The following is a 13,421-nucleotide window of genomic DNA, read 5'->3' on the forward strand; positions in this document are numbered from 1 at the left end:
TCTCAACATGGGGATAGAATTTTTATGAAACTTTAGAGTTGTTATTACTCTATAAAAATATAAAGAATAGACTAATAACGTATACAATACTTAAATTCTCGATGTAGATGTTGCAGAGTCGGTTCTTATCTTGCGTAGACTCATTCTATAAATTTTATAGAATTATATCTTTTTTTTAGATGTAAATTTTTATTTTAGCCCATACATTTTTTCATAATTTTTATTTTATTCTAAAAAATATTACTTAAGTTATATCATCCCACAACCATTATTTTTTTTAATAACAACCTATAACTTAATGATAATTGATTTGTTATTAACAAATTCTTTTGATGATGTTGTGAAATATATGGCAATGAAAAAAAATTTCACATCATTTTGTACAAATGGATTTATAATTGCAACAATAATTATAATGACGTTGCCCTTAAATTATTCCACGTCTGCCAAAGTGGAATTAGAGACGAGTGGTATATTCGTTACTTTAGCAAACTAGAAAGATGAATTTGTAAATTACCCATTAGCTAGCCCGCCTTGGGAAATTTTCAGAACGGAAGTCCCGTAAGTAATAAACGACATGTCGTCGTCCAAGATGTGAACGACCGAGGACGAATTCGTCATTCCGGGAAAAAAAAAACACCCTTCTTAAACGTGTTCGCTCGCTCAGCAAATCCCTTCGGAAAATCAGAAACCCTTATTCAAAACCACTCTCATAAATCCGCTTAATGCCCTTTTCACTCTGTGAAGAGTGAGGGAAAAGAATATATAAAAATACAATTTTGGACGCCAATTTTTTTTTTTTTTCAATCCTCCCGGAGTTATTTTAATTTAACCAATCAAATTTATTGGAGTGTGAATAATTTTTTTTTTTTGAATCGAATAAAAACGATGCCGCCGAAGCAGTCAAAAGCCGACTTAGCGAAGAAACAGAAAGTGGTCGAAGATAAAACGTTCGGACTGAAGAACAAGAATAAGAGCAAAAATGTTCAGAAATACGTTCAAAGTCTCAAACAATCGGTTGAGCCCAGACCCGACCCGACTAAAGTCGCCGTCAAGGTCTCATTCTTTTTTTTAAAAAAAAATTGATAATTTAGCTCAATTTGATAATTTGTAGTTTTGATAAAATTATTGTAATGTAGAGAAAAAAATTAAATATTTGTTATGTGATGTCAGTTTCTATGAACTGAGTTTGTGTAGTTTAGATTATAGTTGTAGTTTTACTCAAATGTTTACTAGGAAATTGTTAGAGGTTTTGTTAATTGGTAGCATTTGGTTTGTTCTTTGCTGTTGAGGCAAGAATAATTGTAAATTTATTAACAAAATATTTAAAGGGTATGCTTAGGATTAAGGTGTTGGGTTCTTGAATCCACAGTTTCTGTGGAATGAAATTATTAGTTGCCTGGCAAAAGTGGTTGTTTACCAAATGATTTACTTGTGCTTTCAGAATTAAGCAGAAGCACACAATGGTTACAAATGTATCCTATTTGAGAATTGAGATTGATATAATAAAGCATTCCAAGAGAGTTACGTTGTGAATGGGTGGCTGCAATATTGCGGCAATCATTAGCTTAGGCAGTAGGCGGAGGCATTCCTGCAGAACTAAGGTGGACTATAGTTCTACCTCTGGAATCGGGTTGTAGAGAGCGACTCATGAATATTAATGTTAAAATAACTAAAACTTTTAATTTAGTAATCGCACATCATGTAATCACATTGTGCCTTGCTTCATAAACAGAAAAAGAAAGAGGAAGAGAAAGCAAGAGAGAAGGAGCTGAATGATTTGTTCAAAGTTGCTGTTACTCAACCAAAAGTACCGGTTGGTATGTATGATTTACATATAATTAGTTCTTTTTTTTTTGTTTTGGGGGGGGGGGGGGGTTATTGGTTATTGATAAGTAAACTTGTGGTTGCATATTGGTTGGTATGTTTGCAGTCTTAGAAAGTGGGATTTTTTTACAGGTGTGGATCCCAAGTCTATTCTATGTGAGTTTTTCAAGGCAGGACAGTGTCAGAAGGGTTTCAAATGCAAGTTCTCGCATGATTTGAATATTCAGAGAAAGGGTGAAAAGATAGATATTTACAGTGATAAGCGTGATGGAGGTAAGTTTATATTTTTTAGGTGCTTGCAGTTTTTGAATTCATTTTTTTTATTCTTTAATTTGAAGATAAATGTGATTTTGACTTTTTCCTGGGTTTGTTGTTTGAAGAAACAATGGAGGATTGGGACCAGGAGACACTGGAGAAGGTTGTTGAGTCAAAAAAGATGGAGTATAACCAGAATAAACCAACTGAGATTGTATGTTATTCCATTCTTTTGAATCTTTTCTTCCTATATGATGTTGATTTTACAGTTGGACTCTCTATCTGTTTGTAAATAATTTATTTTTTGTAGTTTATTCGTGCTTTTATCTTTTGGTACAAACCTGGCATTCATATTGAGGTGTGGGCTAGTGTTACAGCTTATGACTAATAGATTTAGCCGTAACTGGTTAAGTATTTAGGGTGGCTACAAACCTTATAATGCTTTTGCCTTCCGTCAAATCTTTTGACTCCCTCTATGCAAATCTTCCTGTTTGGATTTATGATCATAAGAAGTTTTCAAACAATTCCTTTAATCACACATTGAGAGAGAGTTGAATTTGCGAATTTTACAGGATGTTACTTGAATTCTTTGTTAGTAGGAGTGGAGAGATAATTTACACGAGGCATGGAGTAGAAACTCTCTCTCTCTCTCCATGGATTGGTAGAGAAGGGCAGGAAAGAAGACATGAAATTTTAAAATAATTATGTTATTTATTGGTGAAATTGCAAAATGATGAAATGCAGGCAGGGACGGGAAAATTTCTTTGTTTTTTTTTTTTTCCTTAATGAAATCAATGTCATGATCTTTAAGATATTCTATGTTGTTGGAAAGCAATCATTGGCTCTCGTTGACAAAGGCAGCGCCTTTGTTTTATCTGATTATCCAACACTAATTTCTACTTGGGTTTGTGTTTAAGCATTTATGAAAGTGATTTATATATCAAACGTCTGTATTTGTTGATTGTTGTGAACTCATATACAGGTTTGCAAATACTTTCTTGAAGCGGTGGAAAAAAAGCAGTATGGTTGGTTTTGGGTTTGTCCAAATGGTGGCAAAGAATGCCATTACAGACACGCTCTTCCTCCAGGATACATCTTAAAATCTCAAATGAAAGCACTTCTTGAAGAAGAGTCTGATAGGCTTCCTATTGAAGATGAGATTGAAGATCAGGTTATGATCTTTCTTTTCGTTTTGTTAAATTTCGCTTTGGTATCAAGTCTTTCCTGAGGAACATATTTTTCATAATCACAATCATTTATTTTTCTAACTTAATACTTTTTATAATGGAACATCTGCTCTAAAATTCAGCGTGGAAAATTAAAGTCAACAACACCAATGACTACTGAGTTGTTTATGCAATGGAAGAAGAAAAAGATGGAAGAAAGAAATGCAGGTTTGGCTGCGCAACAAGCTGAGAGGGCCAAGAATGACCGTATGAGGTAATGTTTTGCTTATCTTACTTTTTCCCATTATTATCATTTAAAATTCTATTAATTTGATTTTTCATTTATTTTAGTGGCCGTGAGTTGTTTCTATCAAATGCAAGCTTGTTTGTGGATGATGCTGAGGCATTTGAAGAATACCACAGAGAAGAAGAAGCTGAGAGTAATGAACAGAAGGTAATTGGTCTACTATCTAAATTTTGTGCCTCTTTTGGTGGTTTTGATTTCAGCTCATCTTGGCATTTGGTGCAAGAAAAACTTTGTAGAATTGCTTATTTACATTCATATATCGTCGTGTCTCTTGCATGAAACTTTAGGGTAAGGATGAATCAGCTACATCAGGACCAAGCAATTCCAGTGGTGCAGTGGCTGATTCCGAAGAGATCCTTCCTGATGACGATGATGACGACGAACTGGACTTGGATGAGTTAAATGAGCTCGAAGCAAGTTTGTCAAGAACGTCTATTCAAATCTGTGAGCCAGGTATCGAGGCTTCATCTTAGAGGGAGCAAGGTATTAGAGTCTTTCTGGCAAACCACCATAAATCTATCAAGGGATTAAGAGAGCATGTGTTTGGCTTTCTGATCGACTGTCATCAATTGAAATAACCCATGTTTTAACTCAAGATTCAATTTTGTATCATGTGCACTTGTTTTGTGCTTGAAATGTGATTTTTGCGGTTTTCATTTTGATGGCTTGGCAATGATGTTGTGAGAAGATTAGTTGAATCATCGTTTGCTGAAATTGAACTTTGGAAGATATGGATTTGTTGAATTGTTATCTGGGGTCAGCTTATGCTGCATCATATATTTGTTATGTTTCTGTCACTGTTTTTCTAACAAGTTTTTCATAATTGGTAGTAGAAAAAAAAAAAGTTGCAAATACAATGTGAAAGTTGTTATTAGTAGAGCAAGCAAAATTTGATACGACTCGATTACCCAACACGAACACAACACAAATAAATGGGTATGAATCGTCAAATTTGACATGATTATTAATGGGTTAGGTTTGGGTGAGCATAATTTTTTTTCTTTTTTTGTGTTGGGTTAGATTTAAAATTGTTGACCCATTTATTCAACTAATAACGTGATTATATTTTCTATTTTAAATTAATTTTTAGGTTCTTGTTATTAAAATTTAAATATTGAATATGATTTTTTTTCTTTTTTTATTTGAAGGGTGGACATATGTACAGTGTTTTAATAAAATTTTATATAGATTTAAAATTTTAATAGTGTAAATGTGTAATATTATGTTGTATGTACATGTGTGTGTGTGTGTGAGAGAGAGAGAAAAGCTAATGTTTAATATAAATTTTGATAAAGATATAGGTCTTAAGGGGATTATTGGATAATCCATCTATTGCTAATGTTTAATATAAATTTTGATAAATATATAGGTATTAAGTGGATTATTAGGTAACCCATTTATTTTACATATCAGGTTTAGATCTCAATATTTTAATATGATAATTAAATGAGTTATATTTGGGTTGAACTAAATTTATCATGATACGAAACTGACACGATACAAACATGACTCGGTGACCTATTTTGTCAGCTCTAGTTATCAATAGTAAAATACTAATTATCAATAACAAAAAAAGGAACACATGCGACATACTGTGTTATGGTTCATCTAAGTTCTTTTAATTCTTAACATAACACCTCAAATCGGTTTGGAATTGAATTTGGCGAGTCGCTCAAATGGAGTAGGATGTATTTGATGCTTATCTAAACTTGGGCTGAGCACTAAATTAACGATCAAGATTTGAGTGAACAAATCTTGATCGTTGATTTGATGCTCATAAAAAAAACTTAACTGAGTCCCTAATCCTTATCCCCTTCAATAACCCCTTATTTTCGCAATTTTGAAGTCCAAGCCATTTGGCACGCCAGTGATTTTTCCTTCGATAATGATTGGTCCTTTTATGGATTGAGCGCCATTCTACTTATGCAAGCCATGCTGCATGCCATTGATTTTCACACATGCATTTTAAGAGGAGAAGAATATATGGGAAGTGGCTTCAATTATTGTTCATTATTCAAGTTTACAGTAGATGATTTATGTAACTTTATATACAGTTCATCTTTTTTTTTTTTTTCTTTTTTGTGCACGTGATGTTAGATGTTAGAAATAAATAAAAGAAAGGATGGGTTTTGTTGACTGTTGACCACATGATGCCAACACTGGGTAAGCCTCAATTGCCACTTACCTATAGAATTCTAGTCAATTAGACATGCCATGTGATGTGAGGCTGTGAAAGAATTTACTTTAGATTTTATTTATGGTTGGTGGTTTAACTCCATTGATAATTACGTACAAAGGATCCCCCATGGCCCATGGGGATGTGGTGTGGAACATGTTGACTCTTCAATTTTGACTCTTACAAAAGTTTCCAAGTTTCCAATTTGATGTTGAATATTGACTGATACAATGATTCAATATCCTTTGCACATATGTAGTTAATGATATTATTATACAAAGTTGGACGTGGAGATGCACAGGCTAATAAACAATTTAAACTTAGGAGATTAATTAATAATTAAAGAGACAGTTTAGATTAAGATAATGTCCTAAGCTTGAGGTTCATGTAACCTCTCAAAAAAAAAAGTAGTCCATTCAAATCAACATCAATGTAATTCAATTAGTCCATTGTGACGCACAGCACCTTTTGATTTTGAAGAGTCAACACTTAACATACCCTAGAAACTTGAAGTAATTTACTATAAATTAACTTGCAATAGTCATAATATTCATATTTATCTATTTAAATTATGCTCATAATTTAAATAATGAACGATGACTATTTCAATAGTTTCCCAATTCTTCCACTGCCTATTGGAAAATTCTATTTAAATTTTTAGAAGTTGTTTTTTCTTTTTTCTTTTCTTTTTGGGTTATTCTCCCTCTTAAGTTTTTTGTTCGTATACTTTAATTTATGATATGCTCAAAATAATAAAATATTAAATAACTTTCAACGGAGATTGGGGGGGTTCAATGTAAATATACCCTTTTGACAAAACAAAATCAAGGGGGTTAATTTAATTTATATCTCGACACGGTCATTGAAGAAAGATTTGAAGCATATGCAGCAACTGCCAACTGACGTATGATCATGATCATGATCTTATCTTGGTGATCATGATCATGATCATATGATAATCAGCAGCTGATTATTGTTTCCAGATGGTTGCCAATGCAGATGAAGGGTGAAGCACAGCATAGGATACGCGATATGACCAAGCAGGATGATACAAGCAAGATGATGTCAAGACTACAGTGTGAGTTAAAGAAGATTCGGTGACAAGTTGCCCAATTTGCGCATGCAATAGCAGCCGCATCAGGTTCATAATAATTTATTTTAGTAGAAGACATATGTGCACTCACAAGTCCAGTTAACGAGGCACTTTGGTCAAAGCTTACACACTATAATATGTCTGCATAAGTCCCACTCGTTTGGGAAATAAAAATATATTTACTGATATACCAAATGCTTTTCTGCTTTCAGTCATAAAGAGAAGAATTGAATTTTGCCCATGAAAGAAACAGAAGGAAATGGACCCCTCAAAAAGATTATATTATTATTACATATTGACTCGATATCCAACTTGAGAACCGGAGGAGGATTGGTCAAAATCAAACTCTTTCGTTGGAAATTTTGTTGATTCTTTCTTCATTTGATGGTTTTCCGGAAGTGAAAGGCCAAATTGCTTTTTTTCTTTTTTTCTTTTTGAACATGACAGAGAGTAAGAGGTATTGGTTCTTACTGGATTGGCTCAACTAATTTTCAAATATTTGACAGCCAATATCTAACCAAATCATTATTGAGAGATTTTGAAATGGGATTACTGAAAAATAGGACATCATTTTAAGAGCAAAAGGAAACGTGAGCTTTTAAGGGAATATTGACGAGAAGCAGTGAAATTGACATGGGATTAATCATTTGAGGGGAAAAATAATATTTGATACACATACATTGCATTAGGCCACTTGAAAAGCTATGATGTTAACACATATCTTAAGACCCTTCAGGCTTCAGGCTTTGCTACTTTGCTATGTAAAATTAGAAAATAATAATTAACAATCAAGGGTATCTAGTATTTAGCACTTTTGATCACATATTCCTGCAATTTTTGGTAGCACATGATCAAATATCTCCCTACGGCTTTTTATTATTATTATTGTTAATTTGGGATGTGATGCATGGTTGCTGAAAAGATGACCTATAAAGTTAACCTCAATGAAAGGCTAATGGGTCCATTAGAATCATATCAGAATAAGAGATACTGTCGCACTTTTGACACTGAAGCACTTGTGCTGTAGGCCAGTGTAATCCACTGTTGAGATAAGCGAGAAAAAAAACACGAGAGGCAGAAGCTACTTGTAGATTTTTGACATTTGTCTTGTATGCAGACAGATGTCTATTCTGCAAAGTTTTGTCTCACGTAGGTCAATTTCTATTCCGACCACGCCTCTTTCTTTCTCTCCTTGTGCGGAGAAACTGTATTAATCAGCAGAATCTTCAAGATCGAAGGGCAAATTTAAAGATAAATGTTCAATTCGATACATGTATAATATAAAAAACATCAAGTGCTTAAATGATGCAAACGCAGGACCGAAAAGGCTAAGAAACCAGCTTCATTTGCATTGAAGCATACATATATATATATATATATACTTTTACAAAAACTTGGAAAACAAAAAAGGAAATAGTAATTATAGGGGTAGCGGTGAAACCCTCAACTCAGCTTCTCAACATGGTTAATTTTTCTCATCGTCAGAAGAGTAACCACTTGCTTGCCCCCTATGCTCACCACCTCTTTCATTCTTTTTACCAGGCTTGCCTGCTATATTCACCACTGTCTCCACCAACTCTGTAATTATTTTAACTTTAATTTGCCCCCTCTTTGGTGGGAGTGAGTTAACTTTCCCTTTTTTCACTTGCTTGATTTGATTGCTTTCCATACCTCTTAACTGAAATTTTTTAGTAAGTGAAGAATCAGTAGGAGGAGGAGGAGATGAAGAAAAGCTAGTAGTGAAGGTGGTATCTAAAGAGAGGTGAGATGGTGGGGGTCTTATATATATCTTTAGTGGGGGCCCTTTTAGCCTTTAGGACATCTTTGGCTTAGCATATGAGCCAACTCTCTCACTAAAATTCAATAAAGTGTGTGTGGGTGTGTGTGTGAAAAGCTAGGAGTTTCAAAAAGAAACATGGATTTGTGTGCAGACTAATATAATCAAAGTATCAAACAAAAGGCACCAAAGCTGGCAAAATGACCTAGTTTCAGATATTGTTTAAGGGATGTTTGGTATTTGCTTTGGCTCATGAATCACATATATATGTAGCATTCTATTCGCGAAGAATTTGATTCACTTGCTGTTAATTTATGGTTTAAGGTTGCTGGGGACACAGAGCCCTATGAGATTCACTGATTTAGTGTTTCGTACTGTCTACACAGGTTGAGTTTCAAACAGTGTTTTTAAAGCGGCTTTGTCTAGAATCACTTCTAATCATAGTACTACTAGAAAACATTTTAATAATAGTAGTGAATCATTTTTTTCATTTTCTATCAAAGTGTTCACACTGTTAACCAATGGGCCTTTGGTCCAGTGGGAGAGCCCTTACACTTAGAATAATGAGTGCAAAAGTTCGAGCCTCCATGAAAGTATTTATGGGGCTTATTTACAATCCTTCCTCGATTATCAAATAATTGAGTGGAGCTATTCTATTCCTCACAAAATGGGAGTAGAGTGGACAGTCTTCGAATATTTGAGAGGGTTTGAAGAATTTGGGCAGCGCTTCAGAGGAGTACATGCCACGATGAAGGTCTCAATTGTAGAATCTGTTTGTAAATATTAATTGTAATACCTACAGTCCTGTATAACAGTATTAAAAAAAAAAAAGTGTTCACACTGTTATGGATATCAAAGATAAATCCAAACACTAACATGGAATCATTGGAAAAGCTGGCCCTCAAAATCAAAGGCAAATCAAAAGGTAATTATGATAAATTACCAACCCAAATATCTTGTAACAAGTGATCAATATGTGGGAGTAACGAGAAAGCATTCCACTAGAATCTCTATACAGTTACTTCAAATCATGGGCATTTTCCTTTTTCAAACCGCAACAGTATTCAGATCATGAAAGTGTAATCGCCTTTGAGACCTAAAATCAAATTGAAAAGAACTTGCAACAAAAAACCAATCACACCCACCGGCCACCACCTTTGCTTTCGTAAACTTTATACCATTTCCAAAATTATCACAACATAACATCGATTGATATGGTGCATATACAACACACAACATTTCTCATTGGTCGGCCCAAGTAGGGAAGATTCTTTGATACTTGTAATTCTGCAAGGCAGCACAAACACAAACAGAAAAGAGATTAAAGGAAAAAAGAATTAATAGAACTATAAGAATATAATCATATTCAGAATTGAATAATAGTTTTTTTTGGGTTATGTATTGTCAAAAGAATACTGAAAAGCAACATAGGTTTTTATTTTTTCCCCCAAATGCACTGTACATTATGCAACACAATGAAAGCAAGTGATAGGTTCTTGCAACACTTTTGATCACCATTACCCCAATACAGACCCCATTCTAAGACTTGGAAAAATCAAGCAAATTCGACAATGAAAGATGAATATCTCACATTATTAAAAAAAAAGAAAAAGAAAAAAAAAGGAGCACACAAGCCAAAACAGACTCCCTATAACGATTAGTAACAATGCAACTTATGCTATATGACAATCTCCTTCCAGAAATAAACCCCTCGATGTTACTTCTTCAACTGGATCAGGAATCTGAATGTCCTTCAGAGGTATAAGCATTTTGAATTGGTGTAGTTGATGAGGCAGTTCCAGCTTCTTCTTTCTTTTTGCCTTGTCCAAATAACATAACTGCAGCCTTTACTTTCTTCACTAATCCTGCAAAAATTTTGGTTTTAATTAGACCTCTCCTTGGAGGAACTCTAATCTCAGGCCTTTCTGGCGTATTTTCACTTTCATTTTCCATTGTCTTTGAAAGTTTAGAAACAGAGTCCTCTGTTTCTAAAGAGAAGGAAAAGTATTAAAAGGAAACTTCAAAAGTCACTGAAACGAAACAAGGACTTTAAGTAAGATAGGTGACTCTGGTGGGATTTATTTATAAGAATTATCCGGATTGGTCAAAGGCTTTTACAAAGTGTGAACACAGCTTAAAATTCTAATAACCTGCCAAATATTATAATCTTTTCTCTGTCAAAGACTTGTACATCCAGCTGTAACGTTTATTCAACTAATATGGACATTATAATGGCTTCAAGGGCATTCTGTGAACTTTTGCTATTGGCAGCATCTCATCTCACTCTCACAGTAGGAATTATGGAAAAAAGCTACAGTCAAAAGTCTAGAAGATATTCACATTCAAGAGTTGATAGTATGGATAGAATACAAATTTGATACCTTCACTGACAATAATTAAGTATCAAAGCCAAACCGGAATGTGGTGTACTCAATGTCTAACTTATGGACCGGGGCAGGTGCTGCTTCCAAACCGGCTGAGTTTTATTCGAGGATAGATTATTGAGTAGTCGAGTTATCCCATGTTAGTTAGACAATGAGTGACACATAGAGTAAGATATAGGATGAGTCATTTCATTTAAAAGATTTTGTTTTTTAAATTGGAAACTTGATTATCCTAAGCCACCCCAACTTTTTTTTTTTTTTTAATGTTTATTAGAAAAGAGAGTCAAGGTCGCCTGTTTCACTAGAAAAATTGCCTACTCATTCTCATTTATACACCACACACACAGCCAATTAGTCTCTATTCAATGAAACTAATTTTATTAATTTTCTTACCATCAAGCTTAGCCTTTGCTATGTGAAAACGTTCCACAAATAATTGTAATGCCGACAAAGGCCCATTTGACAAATATGAGGTGGTTTTGGAATACAAAACTGAAAAGAGAGAGAGAAGGTGGCTAAAACTTTTAAAGTCTAAAGCCATTGGAAGTCTTTAAGGTAGTGTTTACTTTTTGGATTAGAGTAGGAATTTTGAGAAGTGGAAATCTTAGGATTGGGAGTATGGAGTGAGAGTGAGAGTAAGTTGTTTACTTACACTGGAATGGAAGCATGGAATGAAGATCAGAATCCAATTTATGTGTTTACTTTGTCTTGGATTGGGAGTAAATAATTTCAAATTACAATTTTATCCTTATTTAAAGAATTATAGTTTTTAATTACAAAGCTAATAAAAAATATATTTAATGAATAAATATTTATTTTATTATATTTGTAAATTTATAATAATTATTAATATTCTTAATTATGAACATCACATTTTTTTTATTAATTTTAATTTTAATATAAAATGAAACATTATTTTATTTTATTTAATATAATTATATTAAATTTATTATTATATAAAATAATAATATAATATTATTTAGTACAAAATTAATATTTTCTTAGAATAAACTATTTATTATTATTAATTATTAATATTAAATAAATATAGTACTATTATTTTTAAAATAAATATAATAATATTATATTTATTAATTCTCTATTAATATAATAATATTATATTTATTAATTCTCTATTAATATAATAATATTATATTTATTAATTCTCTATTAATATAATAATATTATTTTTAAATAATTTTAACTTAGAATCAATGCAAATTATTATTTAGTTAAATATAATAATATTATTCAAATAAATATAATATTATTTTATTTTATTTTATTAATTATAAAACATTAAATTGAATTAAATTATTAAAAAAAGGGTCGAAAAGGGAGAGGTGGTAGTGGATTCTCATTCCCACCTCCCCCAATGGGAGTTTCACTCCCACTCCCCACTCCAAAAATTGGTGGGGCCCATGGAGTGAGATTCCCAATTCATCCCCAATTTAGTGAAGTAAACACTGGAGTGGGAGGAATCCACACTCCTCACTCCCACTCCAGAAAGTAAACACAGCATTAAAGTTACAGAATTTGATGGACTCCATTCCAAGACCAGTCAATGCATGTGAGATGTGACAAAAGCATTTGGACCTCATAAATCTTAAAGTTTTAGTTGGAATTCTAGAAACTAGAAACTAGACAGTGGGCCAATGCTAAGACCGGAGCATCTCTAAACGACTCTATTAATTTTATTATTTAAATATCTATTTATTTATTTATGTGTTAAAAAAGAGAGTGAAAAAATATATTATTTTTCAAAAGACTTTTCAAATATAAATAAGTTAATATTATTTTGATCAAATAACTATTTTTTTTTAAATAAATGGTGATTAAAATACTTCTCTCTTTTTTTTTCAATAAAATGTAAATTGAAAATAGAGAAAGTAACTCTACAAAATTAAAGAGAGAGAATAATTTATTGTTTGAAAAATTTTAATTAAAGTGTTTTTTAGAATTTTAAATACTGATAAACCTCTTCAAATAAGAAAAAAAAAATTTATTTAAATTTTTTTTTAGAGATGCTCTAATATAATGCCACTTCCAAATTCTTTTACCCTTTGGGCCACCAAATTAATTCGAAACCTTGGGTGCTTCTTTCATTAAATGGTCCAGACTAACGATGAGGAGCATCATCATATATGCTATTTTTCAATTTAAAAACGGAACTGTATGGTTGAACGATGTTACCGAGACATAAATTTTGATACAGAAAATTCTTTTAAAATGGCCAGCTTCATAAGTGTGAAGTTGAATGTATTTATTCCCATGGCATTTTGAGGGCCCTCTATTGCTTTCTTAAAATTTGCTGAAGAAAATGACAATCAAGAAAGGAACCTCTGTTATTAATTGCGAAATTAAGGTGATCTATGTAACTATCTAACTAAATCTTGGGACCTCCGTCTTTTTTTTTTTTCCCTTAAAATAAAGAAT

The 13,421-nt window shown here is 32.6% G+C and overlaps 1 protein-coding gene across 1 annotated transcript; it reads left to right on the forward strand.

The window, feature by feature from the left end:
- Positions 1-642: 642 nt before the first annotated feature.
- LOC18044459 (zinc finger CCCH domain-containing protein 11) lies at positions 643-4,215 on the forward strand. Its single transcript, XM_006436128.2, has 8 exons — positions 643-1,056; positions 1,736-1,820; positions 1,960-2,100; positions 2,208-2,296; positions 3,065-3,253; positions 3,392-3,522; positions 3,600-3,702; positions 3,843-4,215. The coding sequence occupies exons 1-8, from the start codon at positions 889-891 to the stop codon at positions 4,026-4,028; spliced, it is 1,092 nt and encodes a 363-aa protein (XP_006436191.1). The 5' UTR covers positions 643-888; the 3' UTR covers positions 4,029-4,215.
- The last annotated feature ends 9,206 nt before the right edge of the window (positions 4,216-13,421 follow it).

This window comes from Citrus clementina, unplaced genomic scaffold (genome assembly GCF_000493195.1).
Source record: "Citrus clementina cultivar Clemenules unplaced genomic scaffold, Citrus_clementina_v1.0 scaffold_4, whole genome shotgun sequence".
NCBI classification, from domain to species: domain Eukaryota; kingdom Viridiplantae; phylum Streptophyta; class Magnoliopsida; order Sapindales; family Rutaceae; genus Citrus; species Citrus x clementina.